This window comes from Geotrypetes seraphini, chromosome 7 (genome assembly GCF_902459505.1).
Source record: "Geotrypetes seraphini chromosome 7, aGeoSer1.1, whole genome shotgun sequence".
NCBI lineage: Eukaryota > Metazoa > Chordata > Amphibia > Gymnophiona > Dermophiidae > Geotrypetes > Geotrypetes seraphini.
In genome coordinates this window covers 18545797-18564278 of record NC_047090.1, presented here as the reverse complement: position 1 = coordinate 18564278, position 18482 = coordinate 18545797, and the positions used below count along the sequence as shown (strand labels likewise).

Here is an 18482-nt window from a genome sequence, read left to right as displayed (position 1 = left end):
GAAGAAAATCCTGGAGAAGGACCGATATTGTCTGGCAAAGTTACACGAGAAAATGGAGGAGAGTGTTTATGAGCAACTTGAAAAACTAAAGGTGGACAAAACGATGGGACCAGACGGGATCCATCCCAGGATACTAAGGGAGCTCAGAGAGGTTCTGGCGAGTCCTATTAAAGACTTGTTCAACAAATCTCTGGAGACGGGAGTGATTCCTGGGGATTGGAGGAGAGCGGATGTGGTCCCTATTCATAAAAGTGGTCACAGGGATGAAGCAGGAAACTACAGGCCGGTGAGCCTCACTTCAGTTGTTGGAAAAATAATGGAAGTGTTGCTGAAAGAAAGGATAGTGTACTTCCTTGAATCTAATGGGTTACAGGATCCGAGGCAACATGGCTTTACAAAAGGTAAATCGTGCCAAACGAACCTGATTGAATTTTTTGATTGGGTGACCAGAGAGCTGGATCGAGGACATATGCTAGATGTAATTTACTTGGATTTCAGCAAAGCCTTTGATACAGTTCCTCATAGGAGGCTGTTGAACAAACTTGAAGGGCTGAAGTTAGGACCCAAAGTGGTGAACTGGGTCAGAAACTGGCTGTCGGACAGACGCCAGAGGGTGGTGGTTAATGGAAGTCGCTCGAAGGAAGGAAAGGTGACTAGTGGAGTCCCTCAGGGTTCGGTGCTGGGGCCAATCCTGTTCAATATGTATGTGAGTGACATTGCTGAAGGGTTAGAAGGAAAAGTGTGCCTTTTTGCAGATGATACCAAGATTTGTAACAGAGTAGACACCGAAGAGGGAGTGGAAAATATGAAAAAGGATCTGCAAAAGTTAGAGGAATGGTCTAATGCCTGGCAACTAAAATTCAATGCAAAGAAATGCAGAGTAATGCATTTGGGGATTAATAATAGGAAGGAACCGTATATGCTGACAGGAGAGAAGCTGATATGCACGGATGGGGAGAGGGACCTTGGGGGTGATAGTGTCCGAAGATCTAAAGGCGAAAAAACAGTGTGAAAAGGCAGTGGCTGCTGCCAGAAGGATGCTGGGCTGTATAAAGAGAGGCGTAGTCAGTAGAAGGAAGAAGGTGTTGATGCCCCTGTACAGGTCATTGGTGAGGCCCCACTTGGAGTATTGTGTTCAGTTTTGGAGACCGTATCTGGCGAAAGACGTAAGAAGACTTGAGGCGGTCCAGAGGAGGGCGACGAAAATGATAGGAGGCTTGCGCCAGAAGACGTATGAGGAGAGATTGGAAGCCCTGAATATGTATACCCTAGAGGAAAGGAGAGACAGGGGAGATATGATTCAGATGTTCAAATACTTGAAGGGTATTAACGTAGAACAAAATCTTTTCCAGAGAAAGGAAAATGGTAAAACCAGAGGACATAATTTGAGGTTGAGGGGTGGTAGATTCAGGGGCAATGTTAGGAAATTCTACTTTACGGAGAGGGTAGTGGATGCCTGGAATGCGCTCCCGAGAGAGGTGGTGGAGAGTAAAACTGTGACTGAGTTCAAAGAAGCGTGGGATGAACACAGAAGATTTAGAATCAGAAAATAATATTAAATATTGAACTAGGCCAGTTACTGGGCAGACTTGCACGGTCTGTGTCTGTGTATGGCAGTTTGGTGGAGGATGGGCAGGGGAGGGCTTCAATGGCTGGGAGGGTGTAGATAGGCTGGAGTAAGTCTTAACAGAGAGTTTGGCAGTTGGAACCCAAGCACAGTACCGGGTAAAGCTTTGGATTCTTGCCCAGAAATAGCTAAGAAGAAAAATAAAAAAAAATTAAATTAAAAAAAAAAAAAATTTAAATTGATTCAGGTTGGGCAGACTGGATGGACCATTCGGGTCTTTATCTGCCGTCATCTACTATGTTACTATGTAGTCTAGAAGAGGTATGCAGGCAGACTGATAGACTTAAGAGTGATAAATCCCCAGGACCGAATGGCATCCATCCGAGGGTCATCAAGGAACTGAAAGAGACTATAGCTGAACTGCTTCAGCTAATAGCCAATCTGTCGATCAAATCGGGAAAGATTCTGGAGGACTGGAAGGTGGCGAATGTTACGCCGATCTTCAAGAAAGGTTTGAGGAGAGATTCGGGAAACTACAGACCAGTGAGTCTGACTTCGATACCGGGAAAGATGGTAGAGGCGCTGATAAAGGTCCGCATCATTGATCACCTTGAAGGACACAATCTGATGAGGATAAGCCAGCATGGCTTTAGCAGAGGAAGATCTTGCTTGATGAACTTGCTGCACTTCTTCGAAGGAATAAACAGGCAGATAGACAAGGGTGACCTGGTCGACATTGTATATCTGGATTTTCAGAAGGCATTCGACAAGGTCCCAAATGAATTAAATCATCATGCCGCTGTATCGTGCGATGGTGCACCCGCATCTGGAGTACTGTATCCAATATTGGTCACCGTACCTTAAGAAGGACATGGCGATACTTGAGAGGGTTCAGAGAAGAATGACAAGAATGATAAAAGGTATGGAAAACCTTTCATATGCAGACAGGTTAGAAAGGCTGGGGCTCTTCTCCCTGGAGAAGCGAAGACTCAGAGGAGACATGATAGAGACTTACAAGATCATGAAGGGCATAGATAAGGTGGAGAGGGACAGATTCTTCAGCATATTGGGAACCACAAGAACAAGGGGGCACTTGGAGAAATTGAAAGGGGACAGGTTTAGAACCAATGCTAGGAAATTCTTTTTCACTCAGAGGGTAGTGGGCACCTGGAATGCGCTTCCAGAGATTATGATAGGACAGAGTATATTATGGAGTTTCAAAAGAAGGATTGAATAAATTCCTGAAGGATACGGGGATTGAGGGATTCAGATAGAGGTAGAGATAGGATTTTGAAAGGGTATAGATAGAAGGATAAAGGGGATTGAAAGGTTTTAGACAAGGGATCACCTTACAGGTGATGGACCTGATGGGCCGTTGCGGGAGCGGACTGCTGGGCGCAATGGACCTCTGGTCTGACCCATCGGAGGCAACTTCTTATGTTCTTACTTCGAAAAATTGCAAGCCATGGAATCGAGGGTGAAATATTCACGTGGATTAAAAACTGGTTGGCGGATAAGAAACAGAGAGTGGGGGTAAATGGACAATACTCGGACTGGAAAAACGTCAAGAGTGGAGTGCTGCAGGGTTCAGTGCTTGGACCTGTGCTCGTCAACATATTTATAAATGACCTGGAAATTGGTACGACGAGCGAGGTGATTAAATTTGCAGACGATATGAAGTTATTCAGAGTAGTGAAGACACAGAAGGATTGCGAAGACCTGCAACATGACAAACACGCTCGAGAAATGAGCCGCGACATAGCAAATGAGGTTTAACGTGGATAAGTGTAAGGTGATGCATGTCGGTAACAAAAATCTTATACACGAATACAGGATGTCCACTGCAGTACTCAGAGAGATCCCCCAGGAAAGAGACTTGGGAGTACTGGTTGACGAGTCAATGAAGCCATCCGTACAATGCGTGGTGACGGTGAAAAGAGTGAACAGAATGCTAAGAATGATTAAGAAGGGGATCATAAACAGATCAGAGAAGGTTATCATGCTGCTGTACCGGGCCATGGTACGCCCTCACCTGGAGTACTGCATCCAGCACTGGTCACTCTACATGAAGAAGGATACAGTACTACTTGAAAGGGTCCAGAGAAGAGCGACAAAAATGGTTAAGGGGCTGGAGGAGTTGCCGTACAGTGAGAGATTAGAGAAACTGGGCCTCTTCTCCCTTGAAAAGAGGAGACTGAGAGGGGACATGATCGAAACATTCAAGATAATGAAGATAATAGACTTAGTAGATAACGACAGGTTATTCACCCTCTCCAAGGTAGAGAGAACGAGAGGACTTTCTCTAAAGTTAAAAGGGGATAGATTCCGTACAAATGTAAGGAAGTTCTTCTTCACCCAGAGAATGGTAGAAAACTGGAACGCTCTTCCGGAGACTATTATAGGGGAAAATACCCTCCAGGGATTCAAGACAAAGTTAGACAATTTCCTGCTGAACCAGAACGTACGCAAGTAAGGTTAGACTCAGTTAGGGCACTGGTCTTTGACCTAAGGGCCGCCGAGGGAGCAGACTGCTGGGTACGATGGACCACTGGTCTGACCCAGCAGCGGCAATTCTCATGTTCTTATGACTTATGTGCCTTAAACGTTAACGGTGAGTCCAGAACCACACCTAAATAGTGTACTTCCTTAGAAAAATTCATAACTGTGTCCAACATATTGACCGAAATTTGAATGTCTAAAACTAGAATTTTTGAAAGATACATTATCTTGGTTTTAGAAATGCTCAACATTAATCTATTGACACACTCTGACACTCCTCTTCAAACTCTTATCCACAATCAGCCACAATAGCATTCAGTGCATCCATGATTGCCGTGCAAGTGTCCCACCACCATAGGTCCCATGACCTCAATAATACCACTGTGCACACCTGCATAGAGACATAGAAACATAGAGTATGATGGCAGAAAAGGGCCGACGGCCCAACAAGTCTGCCCACTCAAGATCCCTCCCTCTACTGTACCTAGTGAGACCCAGTGCCAGCACCAGAAAACAATCCTCACATACTGGACAAACAAAGCAATAATGAGAGACAGAAGACAAGAAGGTAGGGAAGTAGAATGGGAGGTGTGGGGTTTTGGGGAAAGGGGGCCAGATGGATGAAGGACTGGGGGGGCTAGCAGTATGGGCAAGGACTTGAGGAAGCAAGACAGGAAATGTGATGGTCAAAAGATTCAGATTGGAGCAAAAGTAACAAACCACTCAGCAACTCTCCACTATCTCTCAGAAACCATCAATTCCACACCTCCTCTCTCCAACTCAGCAAATTCACAAATGGGTCCAAAGACAGGTTTGGCTTTGAACTACATGCTTTTAAAGCAGGTCTAAATCTTACCTGTGTTTTTCTTTCTGGCCCCAGGAAGTCATTTTGCTATCTGTTATCACCAAAATAGTTCATCACCTAACACTGCCCATTTTGCACCCACGACACACCCCTGAAAAGTCCCTTCTGAGAATGTTTTGTTTATAGTGAATATCGTACTTGCACTTTTTTTCTTTTTGATTTGATTACATGATTTAAATGTTTTCTTGTGAAAAACATGTCCCTCTGCTAGTTTATGCCATTTTTTTAATGTTTTGTCTTTTGGTTATGAGCCTCATAATCACCATATAAAAAATCAGCATTTTATTTAATCAGGTTGATATTTAATAATAAACTTTGAAAACTTTGAAACTTTAAAGGGAAATATATGGACAACTGCAGCAGTTAACAGGATATTTCCCTTAGCCAAAGCTATCTGAGGATATTCAGTGATTCTACTACTACTATTGATTATTTCTGGAGTGCTACTAGATGTACGCAATGCTGTACATAGTTGTGAAGGAGATAGTCCCTGCTCAAATGAGCTCACAATCTAATCAATCCTAGCCATACCAAAGTGACTCCTAAAGCAGACAGACTGAGTCCTTCACTGGAACCATGGGAAAAGGCCCTCCTGTGTACCCAGTAAACAAGAGTTGGCTGCATATAAAAACAAGGTTCTAGGTCAGGGGTGCCAAACTCAATCACATAAGGGGCCGAAATCTAAAACATAGGCTAAATCATGGGCTGAATTTTTAATTTATACTTAGGGGTCCTTTTATTAAGGTACTCTAACCGATTTAGCATGCGCTAAATGCGCACCTTAATAAAAGGACCCCCTTAGTCTTAGTAGAAGTATAGGATTACAACCTCTCCAACCCCACGCCAACTCTGTGATGTAAACAAAATAAATAAAAAAGATTTTTCCTCTCTCTTTTAGGTCCTAGTTCATGCCTGCTGTCTAATACCAGCTCTGGCAGGATACACATTTCAAATCTGACATATTGTAATCACAAAACAGAAAATAAAATTATTTTTTCTACCTTTTGTTGTCTGGTCATTATTTAAATCATGTTGTGATCCCAGGCTCCGGTTGTCTTCTGATAACTCGCTTGCCAGGGTCTCCTTTCTTCTTCCCTTCCATTTCCCTTCCCTCCCCCAGAGGGCTGGCATCTTTCCTTTGAGAACCACTGCTCTAGAAAGAACTGGAGAGGAGGGAAGAAAGAGAAAGCAAGAAAGGCCAAATTACTGGTCTAATGCCTGGCAACTAAAATTCAATGCAAAGAAATGCAGAGTAATGCATTTGGGGATTAATAATAGGAAGGAACCGTATATGCTGGGAGGAGAGAAGCTGATATGCACGGACGGGGAGAGGGACCTTGGGGTGATAGTGTCCGAAGATCTAAAGGCGAAAAAACAGTGTGATAAGGCAGTGGCTGCTGCCAGAAGGATTCTGGGCTGTATAAAGAGAGGCGTAGTCAGTAGAAGGAAGAAGGTGTTGATGCCCCTGTACAGGTCATTGGTGAGGCCCCACTTGGAGTATTGTGTTCAGTTTTGGAGACCGTATCTGGCGAAAGACGTAAGAAGACTTGAGGCGGTCCAGAGGAGGGTGACGAAAATGATAGGAGGCTTGCGCCAGAGACTGGAAGCCCTGAATATGTATACCCTAGAGGAAAGGAGAGACAGGGGAGATATGATTCAGACGTTCAAATACTTAAAGGGTATTAACGTAGAACAAAATCTTTTCCAGAGAAAGGAAAATGGTAAAACCAGAGGACATAATTTGAGGTTAAGGGGTGGTAGATTCAGGGGCAATGTTAGGAAATTCTACTTTACGGAGAGGGTGGTGGATGCCTGGAATGCGCTCCCGAGAGAGGTGGTGGAGAGTAAAACTGTGACTGAGTTCAAAGAAGCGTGGGATGAACACAGAAGATTTAGAATCAGAAAATAATATTAAATATTGAACTAGGCCAGTTACTGGGCAGACTTGTACGGTCTATGTCTGTGTATGGCCGTTTGGTGGAGGATGGGCAGGGGAGGGCTTCAATGGCTGGGAGGGTGTAGATGGGCTGGAGTAAGTCTTAACAGAGATTTCGGCAGTTGGAACCCAAGCATAGTACCGGGTAAAGCTTTGGATTCTCGCCCAGAAATAGCTAAGAAGAAAAAAAATTAAAAAAAATAAAAATTTAAATTGAATCAGGTTGGGCAGACTGGATGGACCATTCGGGTCTTTATCTGCCGTCATCTACTATGTTACTATGTTACTAAAAGACCCTGATCATGATTTTAAGGAAGCCTAGGTGCACCACTTGGTGCTACCTAGGGTAGGACTTGGCTTTGGCGTCCATAGGCAAGACCAAATAGTAGATCCTTAGAGCTGGCCCAACCATTAGGCTAGACAGCGTATAGATGCACATTCTTGTCTAGAAAGTAATTTATTTTGAGCAGGGATTGTCTCTTCCATGTTTTGATGTACAGCGCTTCGTATGTCTAGAAGCGCTATAAAAATGATTTGCAGGTGGACAAGATGGCGGCGGTGTGAGCTGTTGGAGACAGAGCTCTGTCTTCTCTAGCATTACTTTTTGAAAATTACTTCTTGGGGTGGCTTGTTCAGCTATGCCTCACACAAAGCGGAAGAGCCCGGCCAATTGATGATAGAGCACTTTCTAACAAGCTCTCCGGTTATTGTTGGGGGAGAAATGTCTGTTGCTCCGACGAAAGGAGCCACCGGAGCCATAGGCCTGGAAATCTCTCTCCCCCCCCCCCTACAGCCCGATCTCCGCCGAATCCAGTGGCCAGCGTCTTCAAACGGAGGGGGTCAAATCGCTGACCGAGATGCTGAGCTGACATTCTCCGGAGTAGCAGAGGGAGCTGACTCCTCTGGGGTGACATTGGCAAACATATTTCAGATTGTCCAGAGACTCGAAACTGCAGCAATAAAATCGACGGACGATATCTCCAAGGTTGTGAGTAAATTAGAAGATTTGTCTGCCTCAGTACAACATATTCAAATGGAAACAAATAAGAAATTTGAGCAAGTTGATAAAGAGTTATCCTCACTGCAGAATTTATCAGCAACTATGGTGAAAGACAGGAATTCCTTACAAAATAAAATTGAACAGTTGGAAAATTTCAATAGGAGATTGAACTTGCGTGATTTGAACTTTCCTAAGTTAAATTTAGTCTCACCTATTGATACTTTCAAGAAATATTTAATGGAGACCTTAAAATTTGAACCAGAGTTGATACTAGTGCTGCCCGATTCTGGAAAAAAAATTTCGATTCGATTCAGCCTATTGAATTGGTTTTTTGATTCGATTTGATTTTCCTGCCCAATTGGGTGTTTTTTTCAAACATCCTGGTGGGTTTATTTTATAGCCTCTTCACCCCCTTTGCCTTCTCCTAACCACACTGGCGCTGTGGTGTAAACAAAATAAACAAACAAAAAAGACTTTCCCTCTCTCTCTTAAATCCTAGCTCACATTTGCGGTCTAACACCATCATCTGGTTTCAAATCTGACATATTGTAATCAGAAAATAGAATTAGTTTTTCTACCTTTTGTTGTCTGGTCATTATTCAAATCTTGCTGGTCCCAGGCTCTGGTTGCCTTCTGATAACTTGCTTGCCAGGGTCTCCTTCTTCCTTCTTTCTCCGTTCTAACCATCCATCTGCCAGCTCTGTCCTCCCCTTCCGTTTCCCTTCCCTCCCCAGCAGCTCTGGCATCTTTCCTTTTTTTTGTCTCCCTCCACAGATCCACCTTTACTTAACTACCCTTTCATCTAGCATCTCTCTCTTCTTCCCCACCACCACAGGGTTCACCATCTCTCCCTTTCTTTTCCCAACTACCCTCCTTTCCAGCATCTCTATCACCTTCCACACCATCCCTTGTGTCCAACTTCTCTCCCTTTCTGTTCCTTCCCTCCCTAAATCCCATTGTCCATTATCTCTCCTTCTCCTCTATATTTAGACCCATTATTTCTTCCCCCCCAAAATCCAGCAAATGCATGTCTCTTTGAACCTTCCCCTTCCCTCCCTCCGTGTACTTCTACACCAGATCACCCCCTGAAGGCCTGTCCCCCCCCCTTGATGGCCTGCCTGTCCCCCCTGAAGGCCTATGCCACCATCCCTGGCCTGTCTCCCCTTTGAAGGCCTGCTCCCCCCTAAAGGTCTGCACTCCCCCCTTGAAGGCCTGTTCCCTCCTTGAAGGCCTGTCCCCCCGAAGGACTGCCCCCTCCCGGGAAAGCCTCCGTGTTCCCCGTGGCCTCCCTGCACCGTTTACCTCATAGCTGCAGTCTGCAGCGAAGATCGCAGTTACAGCATCTTTGTAAACTTGCTTTGAGCTGTTTCCTCTGCTGCAGTCCCGCCCCTCCTCTGACATCAGAGGTAGGATTGCGGCGGAGGAAACAGCTCAAAAGCAAGTTTACAAAGACACTGTAACCGCGATCTTCGTTGCGGACTGTAGCTATGAGGTAAACGGTGTGGGGAGGCCAGTGGAAACACGGAGGCCTTGTGGGGGGGTGCACAGTCCTTCGGGGAGGCCAGGCAGGAAACCGAACGCCAGGGAAGGGGGGGAAGCCAGAGACCAGCACAGCAGCACTTCCCAATTGACTCTCCCTCCTCACCTCTTAAAGCAGCGGCCGGCCAGCATGAGCATCTCCTGCTTTAGGGGGTGAGGGGTGAGGGTCAGACGAATCGGGAAGCCGATTTTGGGGGGGTTTAAATCGATTCGAATCGATTCACCCAAAGTGAATCGGTGAACCGATTCAAATCGTGAATCGGGCAGCACTAGTTGATACCACCAATCAATAAAATCTATTACTTGCCAAGGAAGCTAGATAAATTTCCTCCTCAGGAAATAGACTTAAAGAACTTAACTGGTATTCTTGAAACATCTCAGAAAGAAGTTCAATATCGTGGTACTTTGATAGTTTCTTTTGTATTTGAGCAGGACTTAAATATGTTAATGAAAATTTTCTTTCATTTCTCCCAAAGTTTGTTTAGGGGAGAAAAGATTTGGATTGTTCCTGATGTTACTTGGTCCACTCGAGAGAAGGAAAATATTCCTAAGTATGAGGGAGGAAACTTGAAAAATTAGTGCTACATTTTTGCTTAGTTATCCATGCAAATATATGATTAAATATGCTGGAATGCCGGAGCAACTTCGAAGTTTTTTGGACAGTAAAAAGTATTATATAATATAGATTGGAGGGCTGTTATTAGAAATTTGAACCGGATGGAATCACGTTAAGCCTTTTTCTTTTTTTGATAAAGATATATTGTTTGAGAGCTCCTTATTAGAGAATGACACGGTGACGGTTTACCCGCGGCCACCGCATTTAAGCCGCGGGTCACCGCCGAAAACGGGGAAGAAAACTAGCAGTCGCTGCGGTGACGGGGACAAGGCCATTCACCGACCGCGGAAACGGTGAACAGGTTTGTCCCCGCGGGCCAATGTACCCCCTTCTAGGAACCGCTATTTACCTGTGTTTCACCGCTCCTCGCTCGTCTGGCCAGCAGGCCTGCCTCCGTCCAAATGAGGCGGGCCCGCCCCTCCCCTCCCCTGCCTCCCAATGGCCTCCCCTAAGATCGCCGGCAGGAGGGTACCCAACCCCTCCTGCTGGACCCCCCCCCCAACGAACCCTCCCACCCCGGAACCCCCTTAGTCTTACTTTCCAAGTTGGACCGGACAGCTCCTCGCTCGTCTGGCCAGCAGGCCTGCCTCCGTCCAAATGAGGCGGGCCCGCCCCTCCCCTCCCCTGCCTCCCAATGGCCTCCCCTAAGATCGCCGGCAGGAGGGTACCCAACCCCTCCTGCTGGACCCCCCCTCAACGAACCCTCCCACCCCGGAACCCCCTTAGTCTTACTTTTCAAGTTGGACCGGACAGCTCCTCGCTCGTCTGGCCAGCAGGCCTGCCTCCGTCCAAATGAGGCGGGCCCGCCCCTCCCCTCCCCTGCCTAACCCACAGGATCCTAGGGCCTGATTGGCCCAAGCACCTAAGGACCCTCCTATAGCGGGAGTGGCTTTAGGTGCCTAGAGCAATCAGGCCCTAGGATCCTGTGGGTTGGGCAGGGTAGGGGCGGGCCCGCCTCATTTGGACGGAGGCAGGCCTGCTGGCCAGACGAGCGAGGAGCTGTCCGGTCCAACTTGAAAAGTAAGACTAAGGGGGTTCCGGGGTGGGAGGGTTCGGTGGGGGGGGTCCAGCAGGAGGGGTTGGGTACCCTCCTGCCGGCGATCTTAGGGGAGGCCATTGGGAGGACCGGCAGGAGGGGTTGGGTACCCTTCTGCTGCGATTGTCGGGAGGGCCGTTGGGGGGGTCTACATGAGGGGTTGGGTGCCCTCCTGCCGTGATCGCTGGGGGGAGGGGAGACTTGCAGCCGTAGCCGCGGTCACTATGCTAATCACGGCAGCATTTAAAGTACATGTCGTGTTTGTTTTTGCATTGCTAGCCCCAGGGGTGGTGGAAGATTAGTGATTGAAAAACTGTATGAAAAATAACTATTTTAAATTTAGTGATCAAAATGTGTCAGTTTTGAGAATTTTTATTAATTAATTTTTTCTCTGTGTGTTTTGTTTTTGTATAGTTATTAACTAATATTTAACTAAGTTTTAAAGTTTTAAAGAATGTTTCCTTTATACGTAAATAAAGAAAAGTGAATGGGATTGCAGTGGCGGTGACGGGGCGGTGAATGGGGTGGCAGTGGCGGTGACGGGGCGGTGAAGAGGATGGTGAGACGGGGACGGGGCGGTGACGGGGTTGGTGAGACGGGGACGGGGCGGTGACGGGGATGGTGAGACGGGGACGGGGCGGTGAAGGGGACCAATTTTTTCACCGTGTCATTCTCTACTCCTTATCTCGTTATATTCTTGTCTTTGCACATAATATTGAGGTCTAAGAAAGAAGGGCTATTTAATTCTTTATATTTTGCATAATTTACTTTACTTCTTAAAAAATTATTTCTACAGATTAATCTGTTTACATGGATTTAAGCAATATGTGTTCTTATTTGTTCTGATTTTCTGTAACAAGAGGATTCTTATTGTAATTTTGAAATTCATAAATAAATAATAAAAAAAATGATTTGTAGTTTTTGTTAGCAGTAATATTCAATCCATTAACTGTTTTTAACATTATGCATTTGCAGTGATATCAAAAGTCAAGTTTCAGCTGTTAAACTCATGAAAAGGTATGACGGGATATAAATAAAGCTATTATTATTAGCAACAAGTAAAAAGAATATTTATAAAGAACAATATTTCTTTAAACAAATATTACATACAAAGTCATAGTGCTCTATCATCTTTGGGGAGGATTATTTTCAAAGCTATTTACATGGATAAAACTTGTTCTTTAGCACTCTCCAGACCAGTAGAGGTTAACTTTACGAATGGGTATATATCTAATCATGACCAGCAGGTGGAGACTGAAAACAAAACTTTGGGATGGTATATCCTAGCCCCTCCTCTCTATTTCCCTCAGTCTTCTTTCAGTCTCCAGCAGGTGTTGAGTGATCTGTACCCATCTCCCTTGGTAGGGCTGTTGGAATTTGTTTAGGGGGTTTATTGTCCCTGTTTTTAGCCGGACAGAGCTTGGGCGGACTCTGTTTGGGGGTTCGTCCGACCTCGGGGGTGTTAAACCCGGCGGGTCACGAGCGGGGTCCCTCCCCCCACTTCCTCCACCTCCCCACATTTTTTTAGAGGAGCCTCAGCAGTAAGCCTTGCCCCCTAAGTCAAGCAAGGCATATTGCTTCGAGAGCCTGTGGAGTCTGTTCTGTAAAAAAAAAAAAAAAAAAAAAAAATCCTGAGGTAGTGCTGGTCTGAAGGGTTGTTTCCCTTTAAGAAAACTGTATTTTACTGTATTTTTTCATGTAACCAGCACTTTTTTATAGCTAGGTCGCGTATGGAGCAATTGTGCCCTTCTCCGGGGGAGTAGGACACAATTTTAGTCCAGCCGCGAGGCACTCGCGGCCGGCCTGAACTCGGCGGTTTGGGTCGGTGAGGTGGTGGAGCTCCGTCGGCAGCGGCTGCAGGCGCCCAGAGCTCCCCGCCGATGGTGCCTCGCGAGTCGGCTTGGAGCAGTGGGGAAGCCCGGTCTTCCACAACCGCCCACGGAGGGATTCCCCGAAGGATTCCCTCTCAGCTGATTTTTTGACAGCTGATGCCGGCTTGCCTGCTTTAGCGGCTGAGACTATTCAGGTTTCTCAGCCGCTTCAGGCTATGGAGGGAGCTTTTTTGGCGGGAAAACCGCCATCTTCTCTGTCTGGCCCCTCCATTTTGTCTTCCACCTCAGGTGACCTTCCCCCTGTTTTGACTATGCAGGGGCAAGGTTCTGCTGGGTCCCCTGCTGTGGCAGGGAGTCCCTTGGGACCCTCGAGGGGTTTTTCTCCTGAATTTTTCTTTTCTTTATGCAGAGCCTATTTTCAGGCGGCTGGGGGTCCCGGTTGCGCCCAGGGGGTTTCGGGGGGTGGGTTTTCCTCCGCGCTCCCTGCGGCTTTGCCTCTTTCGTCTGGCGTGACGTCCCCTCCGCCGCCTCCCTTGTCCAAGCGTCCGCGGGTGTCGTGGGACGAGAATTTGTGGTCGGAGGAACGGGTCGGTCTGGAGGAGGACCTGGACCCTTCTGAGGAGTTCCAGGACTCTCTGGAGGGGACGGAAGCTGGCGGCGGGTTGTCGGATTTCCCGTTCTCCAGTGACGAGGCGTCCGTGGTGCGCCTTTTTCAGAAAGATGAGCTGCCTGACCTTATTCAGCAGGTTTCTTCGGTTTTGCGTTTTGAGGACGCGCCGCCGGAGACTCCGCGTGTGGGGGACCCCCTGTTACGGGGGATCCGTTCCGTTTCCCGCTCTTTTCCTATGCATCAGGATATTCGGGATATTATTCTGGAGCAGTGGAAAACGCCGGAGACGCCGTTTCGGCTGGCGCGCAGCATGGCTCGCCTGTATCCCATTCCGGAAGGGGATCGGGCTACGTTAGCTTCGCCAGTCGTGGATGCGGTGGTCTCGGCAATTTCCAAGCGGCATACCGTGCCTGTTGAGGGCGGTTCTGCCTTGCGGGACTCTGAGGAGCGCAAATTGGAGAGCATCCTTAAGCAAAATTTTCAGGTCTCTGCCTTTGGGGTCCAGGCGGCTATTTGTGGGGGACTGGTCGCTCGCGCCGTGTTTCGGTGGGCGGAGCGGGTCTTGGATCGAGAGTCTGACGACTGGTCTCTGGTGGATCAGGAGGTAGCGAAGATTGAGATGGCGGCCTCATTCCTCTCAGATGCTCTATATGACTTGGTGCGGATCTCGGCTAAGTCTATGGCTTTTGGCGTGGCCGCAAGGCGTGTGTTGTGGCTGCGCGCTTGGGCGGCGGATGCTGCGTCCAAAGCTAAGCTTACTAAATTTCCCTTTCGGGGGTCGTTTTTGTTTGGAGAGGACTTGGATAAGTTGATTCAGACTTTGTCGGACTCGAAAGTTCCCCGTCTGCCGGAGGACCGTGCCCGTCCGGCGTCTCGGGGGGGTGCGGCCCGGGGGCGTTTGCGGGATTTTCGCAAGTATCGCCCTGGGCGTGGGGCTGCTTCTTTCCAGTCTCCGGGATTTTCCCGGGGTCGGTTCTTCCAGTGCATGCAGCCCTTTCGGGGGGCCCGTCGGGGGGCAGGGAATCCCTCCGCCGGTTCCCCCGCTTCCCGTCCTGCACAATGACGCCTTGCCGGCGCCCCCTTTGGTTCCGGTGGGGGCCCGGCTGCGTGAATTTTTCCCCAAATGGGCCGAGATCACGTCCGATCAGTGGGTCCTGGAGGTGGTGCGGGACGGTTATGCCCTGGAGTTCGCCCGCTCTCTGCCGGATTTTTTCCTCGCTTCTCCATGTCAGACTCCGGGGAAGACGCAGGCTTTTCGCCAGACCCTTCAGCGCTTGCTAGATCTCAGGGCAGTTGTTCCGGTGCCCCCTCCGGAGTGGGGCACGGGCAGGTACTCCATTTACTTTGTGGTGCCCAAGAAGGAGGGGACCTTTCGGCCCATCCTCGATTTGAAAGGGGTCAACAGGGCTCTCAAGATTCCCTCTTTCCGTATGGAAACTCTGCGGTCGGTCATTCTGGCGGTTCAGCCGGGGGAGTTTCTCACTTCTCTCGATCTGACGGAGGCCTACTTGCATGTTCCCATTCGGGCCTCTCATCAGCGTTTCCTGCGCTTTGCGATCTTGGGTCGGCACTTTCAGTTCTGTGCGCTTCCCTTTGGGCTGGCCACGGCTCCTCGGACGTTCACCAAGGTGATGGTGGTCGTCGCGGCAGCCTTGCGGTCGGAGGGCATCCTGGTACACCCCTACCTGGACGACTGGTTAATTCGGGCAAAGTCGTTGCAGGAAAGCTCCCGGGTTACTGCTCGGGTGGTGGAGTTTTCTCCGGTCGCTGGGCTGGGTGGTCAACCTTTCCAAGAGTCGGTTGGTCCCGGCTCAGCGTCTGGAGTACCTAGGGGTGCTGTTCGACACCTCCTTGGGGAGGGTCTTCCTCCCAGAGGGCCGGGTGAGCAAATTGCAATCTCAGATTCGCCTGCTTTTGGCGTCCCGGTGTCCTCGGGCGCGAGATTTCCTCCAGGTCTTGGGGTCGATGGCGGCGTCCCTGGACGTGGTGAGGTGGGCGCGGGCCCACATGCGTCCTCTCCAGTATGCTCTGCTCCGGATGTGGTCTCCCCAGAGGCACGGGATGGATGTTCCGGTCCCCCTGCGAGGCTTGGCGCGCTGCAGTCTGCGTTGGTGGCTCCAGACCCCTCACCTAGTTCAGGGGGTGGGTCTGGATCTCCCGCAGTGGACGGTGCTCCTGACGGATGCGAGTCTCCTGGGTTGGGGGGCTCAGTGTTTGGGTCACTCAGCTCAGGGCACCTGGTCCGCGGAGGAGGCCGCCTGGTCGATCAACGTGTTGGAGACCAGAGCGGTCCGTCTGGCGCTGTTGGTTTTCCACTCCCTGTTGCTGGGCAAGTCGGTCAGAGTGCTGTCGGACAATGCCACGGCGGTGGCTTAGGTCAATCGTCAGGGGGGCACCAAGAGCACTCAGGTGGCGCAGGAGGCGGCTCTGCTCATGGTTTGGGCGGAATCCCATCTGCTGGACCTCTCGGCCTCTCATATAGCCGGAGTAGAAAATGTTCAGGCAGACTTCCTCAGTCGTCACTTTCTAGATCCAGGAGAGTGGTGTCTCGGCGCCGAGGCGTTTCAGTTGATAGTGCAGGCTTGGGGGCAGCCCCTGATGGACCTGATGGCCACGGGTGGCAACGCCAAAGTGCCCCGCTTCTTCAGTCGTCGCAGGGACGGTCTGGCCGAGGGTCTGGATGCTCTGGTCCAGCAGTGGCCAACGGAGGGGCTGTTGTATGTGTTCCCTCCTTGGCCGCTGGTGGGCAGAGTGCTTCTTCGCATTGTTCACCATCCGGGTTTGGTGGTGCTGGTGGCGCCGGATTGGCCTCGCCGTCCGTGGTATGCGGATCTGGTGAGGCACCTGGTAGCGGATCCTCTTCCTCTGCCTCTCTCGGACGACCTTCTGATGCAGGGTCCCATTCCCATGTTCGACCCGTCTCCCTTCTGTCTTACGGCGTGGCTCTTGAAAGGGGTCGCCTTAGCAAGAAGGGATATTCAGACAAGGTGATCTCTACACTGTTGGGGTCCCGGAGGCTTTCTACCTCTCGGGCTTATGTGCGGGTTTGGCGTCTCTTTGAGGAATGGTGTCGGGCGCGGGGAGTGACCTCTTTTCGCGCTTATCTGCCTAACATTCTGGAGTTCTTGCAGGATGGCCTGGATAGAGGCCTGGCTTGGTCTTCTCTCCGGGTTCATATTGCGGCCCTGTCGGCCTTTCGAGGGTTGGTGTCAGGTCAGCGTTTATCGGCTCTTCCTGATGTGATTCGGTTTTTTGCGGGCGGCCAAGTTGCTTAGGCCTCCCCTACGGCCCTCGGTTCCCTCTTGGGATCTTAATCTGGTTCTCTCTGTTTTGGTGCGTCCGCCTTTCGAGCCCTTGGACGACTGTTCTTTGAAGGACCTTACTTTGAAGGCGGTCTTTTTGGTGGCCATTACTTCTGCTAGGCGTGTTTCTGAGCTGCAGGCTTTCTCTTGTAGGGCTCCCTTCTTGGAGTTTTCTAGGGAGCGGGTCGTCTTGCGGCCTGTTCCTTCCTTTCTGCCGAAGGTTGTTTCTCCTTTTCATGTCAATCAATCGGTGGTTCTCCCGGTCTTGGGTGGTCGGGAGGGCTCTTCTGAGCAACGGCAGCTGCGCAAGTTGGATGTCGGTCGGGTCCTTCGCTCTTATGTGCAGCGGACCCAGGAATTCCGGAAGTCCGATCATCTCTTTGTCCTCCTGGCGGGTCCTCGTCGGGGAGCGGGCGCTTCTAAGGCTACTATTGCGCGCTGGATCAAGGAGACGTTTGCTTCCGCTTATCTTCTGAAACAGCAGCCTGTTCCGGAGTTTCTCAAGGCTCATTCCACTCGGGGTCAGGCGGCTTCTTGGGCTGAGTCGTCGCTCGTGCCTCCAGTGGATATTTGTAAGGCTGCGGTTTGGTCCTCCTTGCATTCCTTTGTTCGTCATTATCGGGTTGATGTGCAGGCGCGTCGGGACGCGGTGTTCGGTGAGCGTGTACTGGTATCGGCCCTTCGGGGGTCCCGCCCGTGAGAGGGACTGCTTTGGTACGTCCCATTCGTAAAGTTAACCTCTACTGGTCTGGAGAGTGCTAAAGAAGGAGAAATTAGGTTCTTACCTGCTAATTTACTTTCTTTTAGCTTCTCCAGACCAGTAGAGGTCCCCACCCTGTCTGTTGTTGTTGTTGTTGGGGCTGTTGCGCGGGCAGTTTTTGGTTTTTGCTGCGGGTTCTAGTATTTTTCTAGGGCCGGGGAGAATTGAAGAACAGCGGCTGTGGCTCGGCTGGCTTAGCTGGCGAGCTGTGGGGACATTCTTCCTTCGGGAATTTCTCCTCTGCATTTTCCAACAGCATTTTGGGTATGTTATTTGTTACTCCTTTTGGAGTATTGTTTTTTCTCTCTGTTGTTTTCCAGTTCTTGGTTCTGCTTGGCTATTCGGCAGACTGAGGGAAATAGAGAGGAGGGGCTAGGATATACTGTCCCAAAGTTTTGTTTTCAGTCTCCACCTGCTGGTCATGATTAGATATATACCCATTCGTAAAGTTAACCTCTACTGGTCTGGAGAAGCTAAAAGAAAGTAAATTAGCAGGTAAGAACCTAATTTCTCCTTTGGCTTGTATATAGAGCAGGATTAGGGCACGGACAAACTTGACTTGTACCTACAACCCGAATGTTTAGGAGGAGCCCTCTTGAATAGTTTATAAGGCTAATTTTGGCCTGGCTAGGCAGTTGCTAGCAGAAAGAAGGGTGGAGGGAGCAGAGCCACCACTTCTAGGGGTTCCGTCTGTTCTTTCCTACTCCCTAGCATTATCTCCCAGGCAGGTGGAGTCAGGAGAACATCTTACCTGCTGTTTCCTCCTCTGTCAGTTTTCTCTGTAGCCAAACCACATGAGGCCTTGTCTAAAGCTACCATCTGGATCCAGATTCACAGGATAGGGTGGATCCAATCCGGGGGTCGGAATGGTGCGGTGCACTATAAAGTGCAATAATGAAAAGCGGACTGTGCAGAATTGG

The 18482-nt window shown here is 49.3% G+C and overlaps 1 protein-coding gene across 10 annotated transcripts in view; it reads left to right on the top strand.

Annotated features, from left to right (window-relative positions):
* Positions 1 to 18482, top strand: part of ITFG2 (integrin alpha FG-GAP repeat containing 2) — a 131024-nt gene that overhangs the window by 56445 nt on the left and 56097 nt on the right. For 8 of the 10 annotated variants that reach the window (XM_033951952.1, XM_033951949.1, XM_033951945.1 and 5 more), the window contains one exon: positions 12034 to 12075. The exons of the other annotated variants lie outside the window; for them this stretch is intronic. In XM_033951952.1, coding sequence (XP_033807843.1) covers positions 12034 to 12075 — 42 coding nt within the window. The remainder of the gene's footprint in view (positions 1 to 12033; positions 12076 to 18482) is intronic. 10 annotated transcript variants of the gene reach the window in all.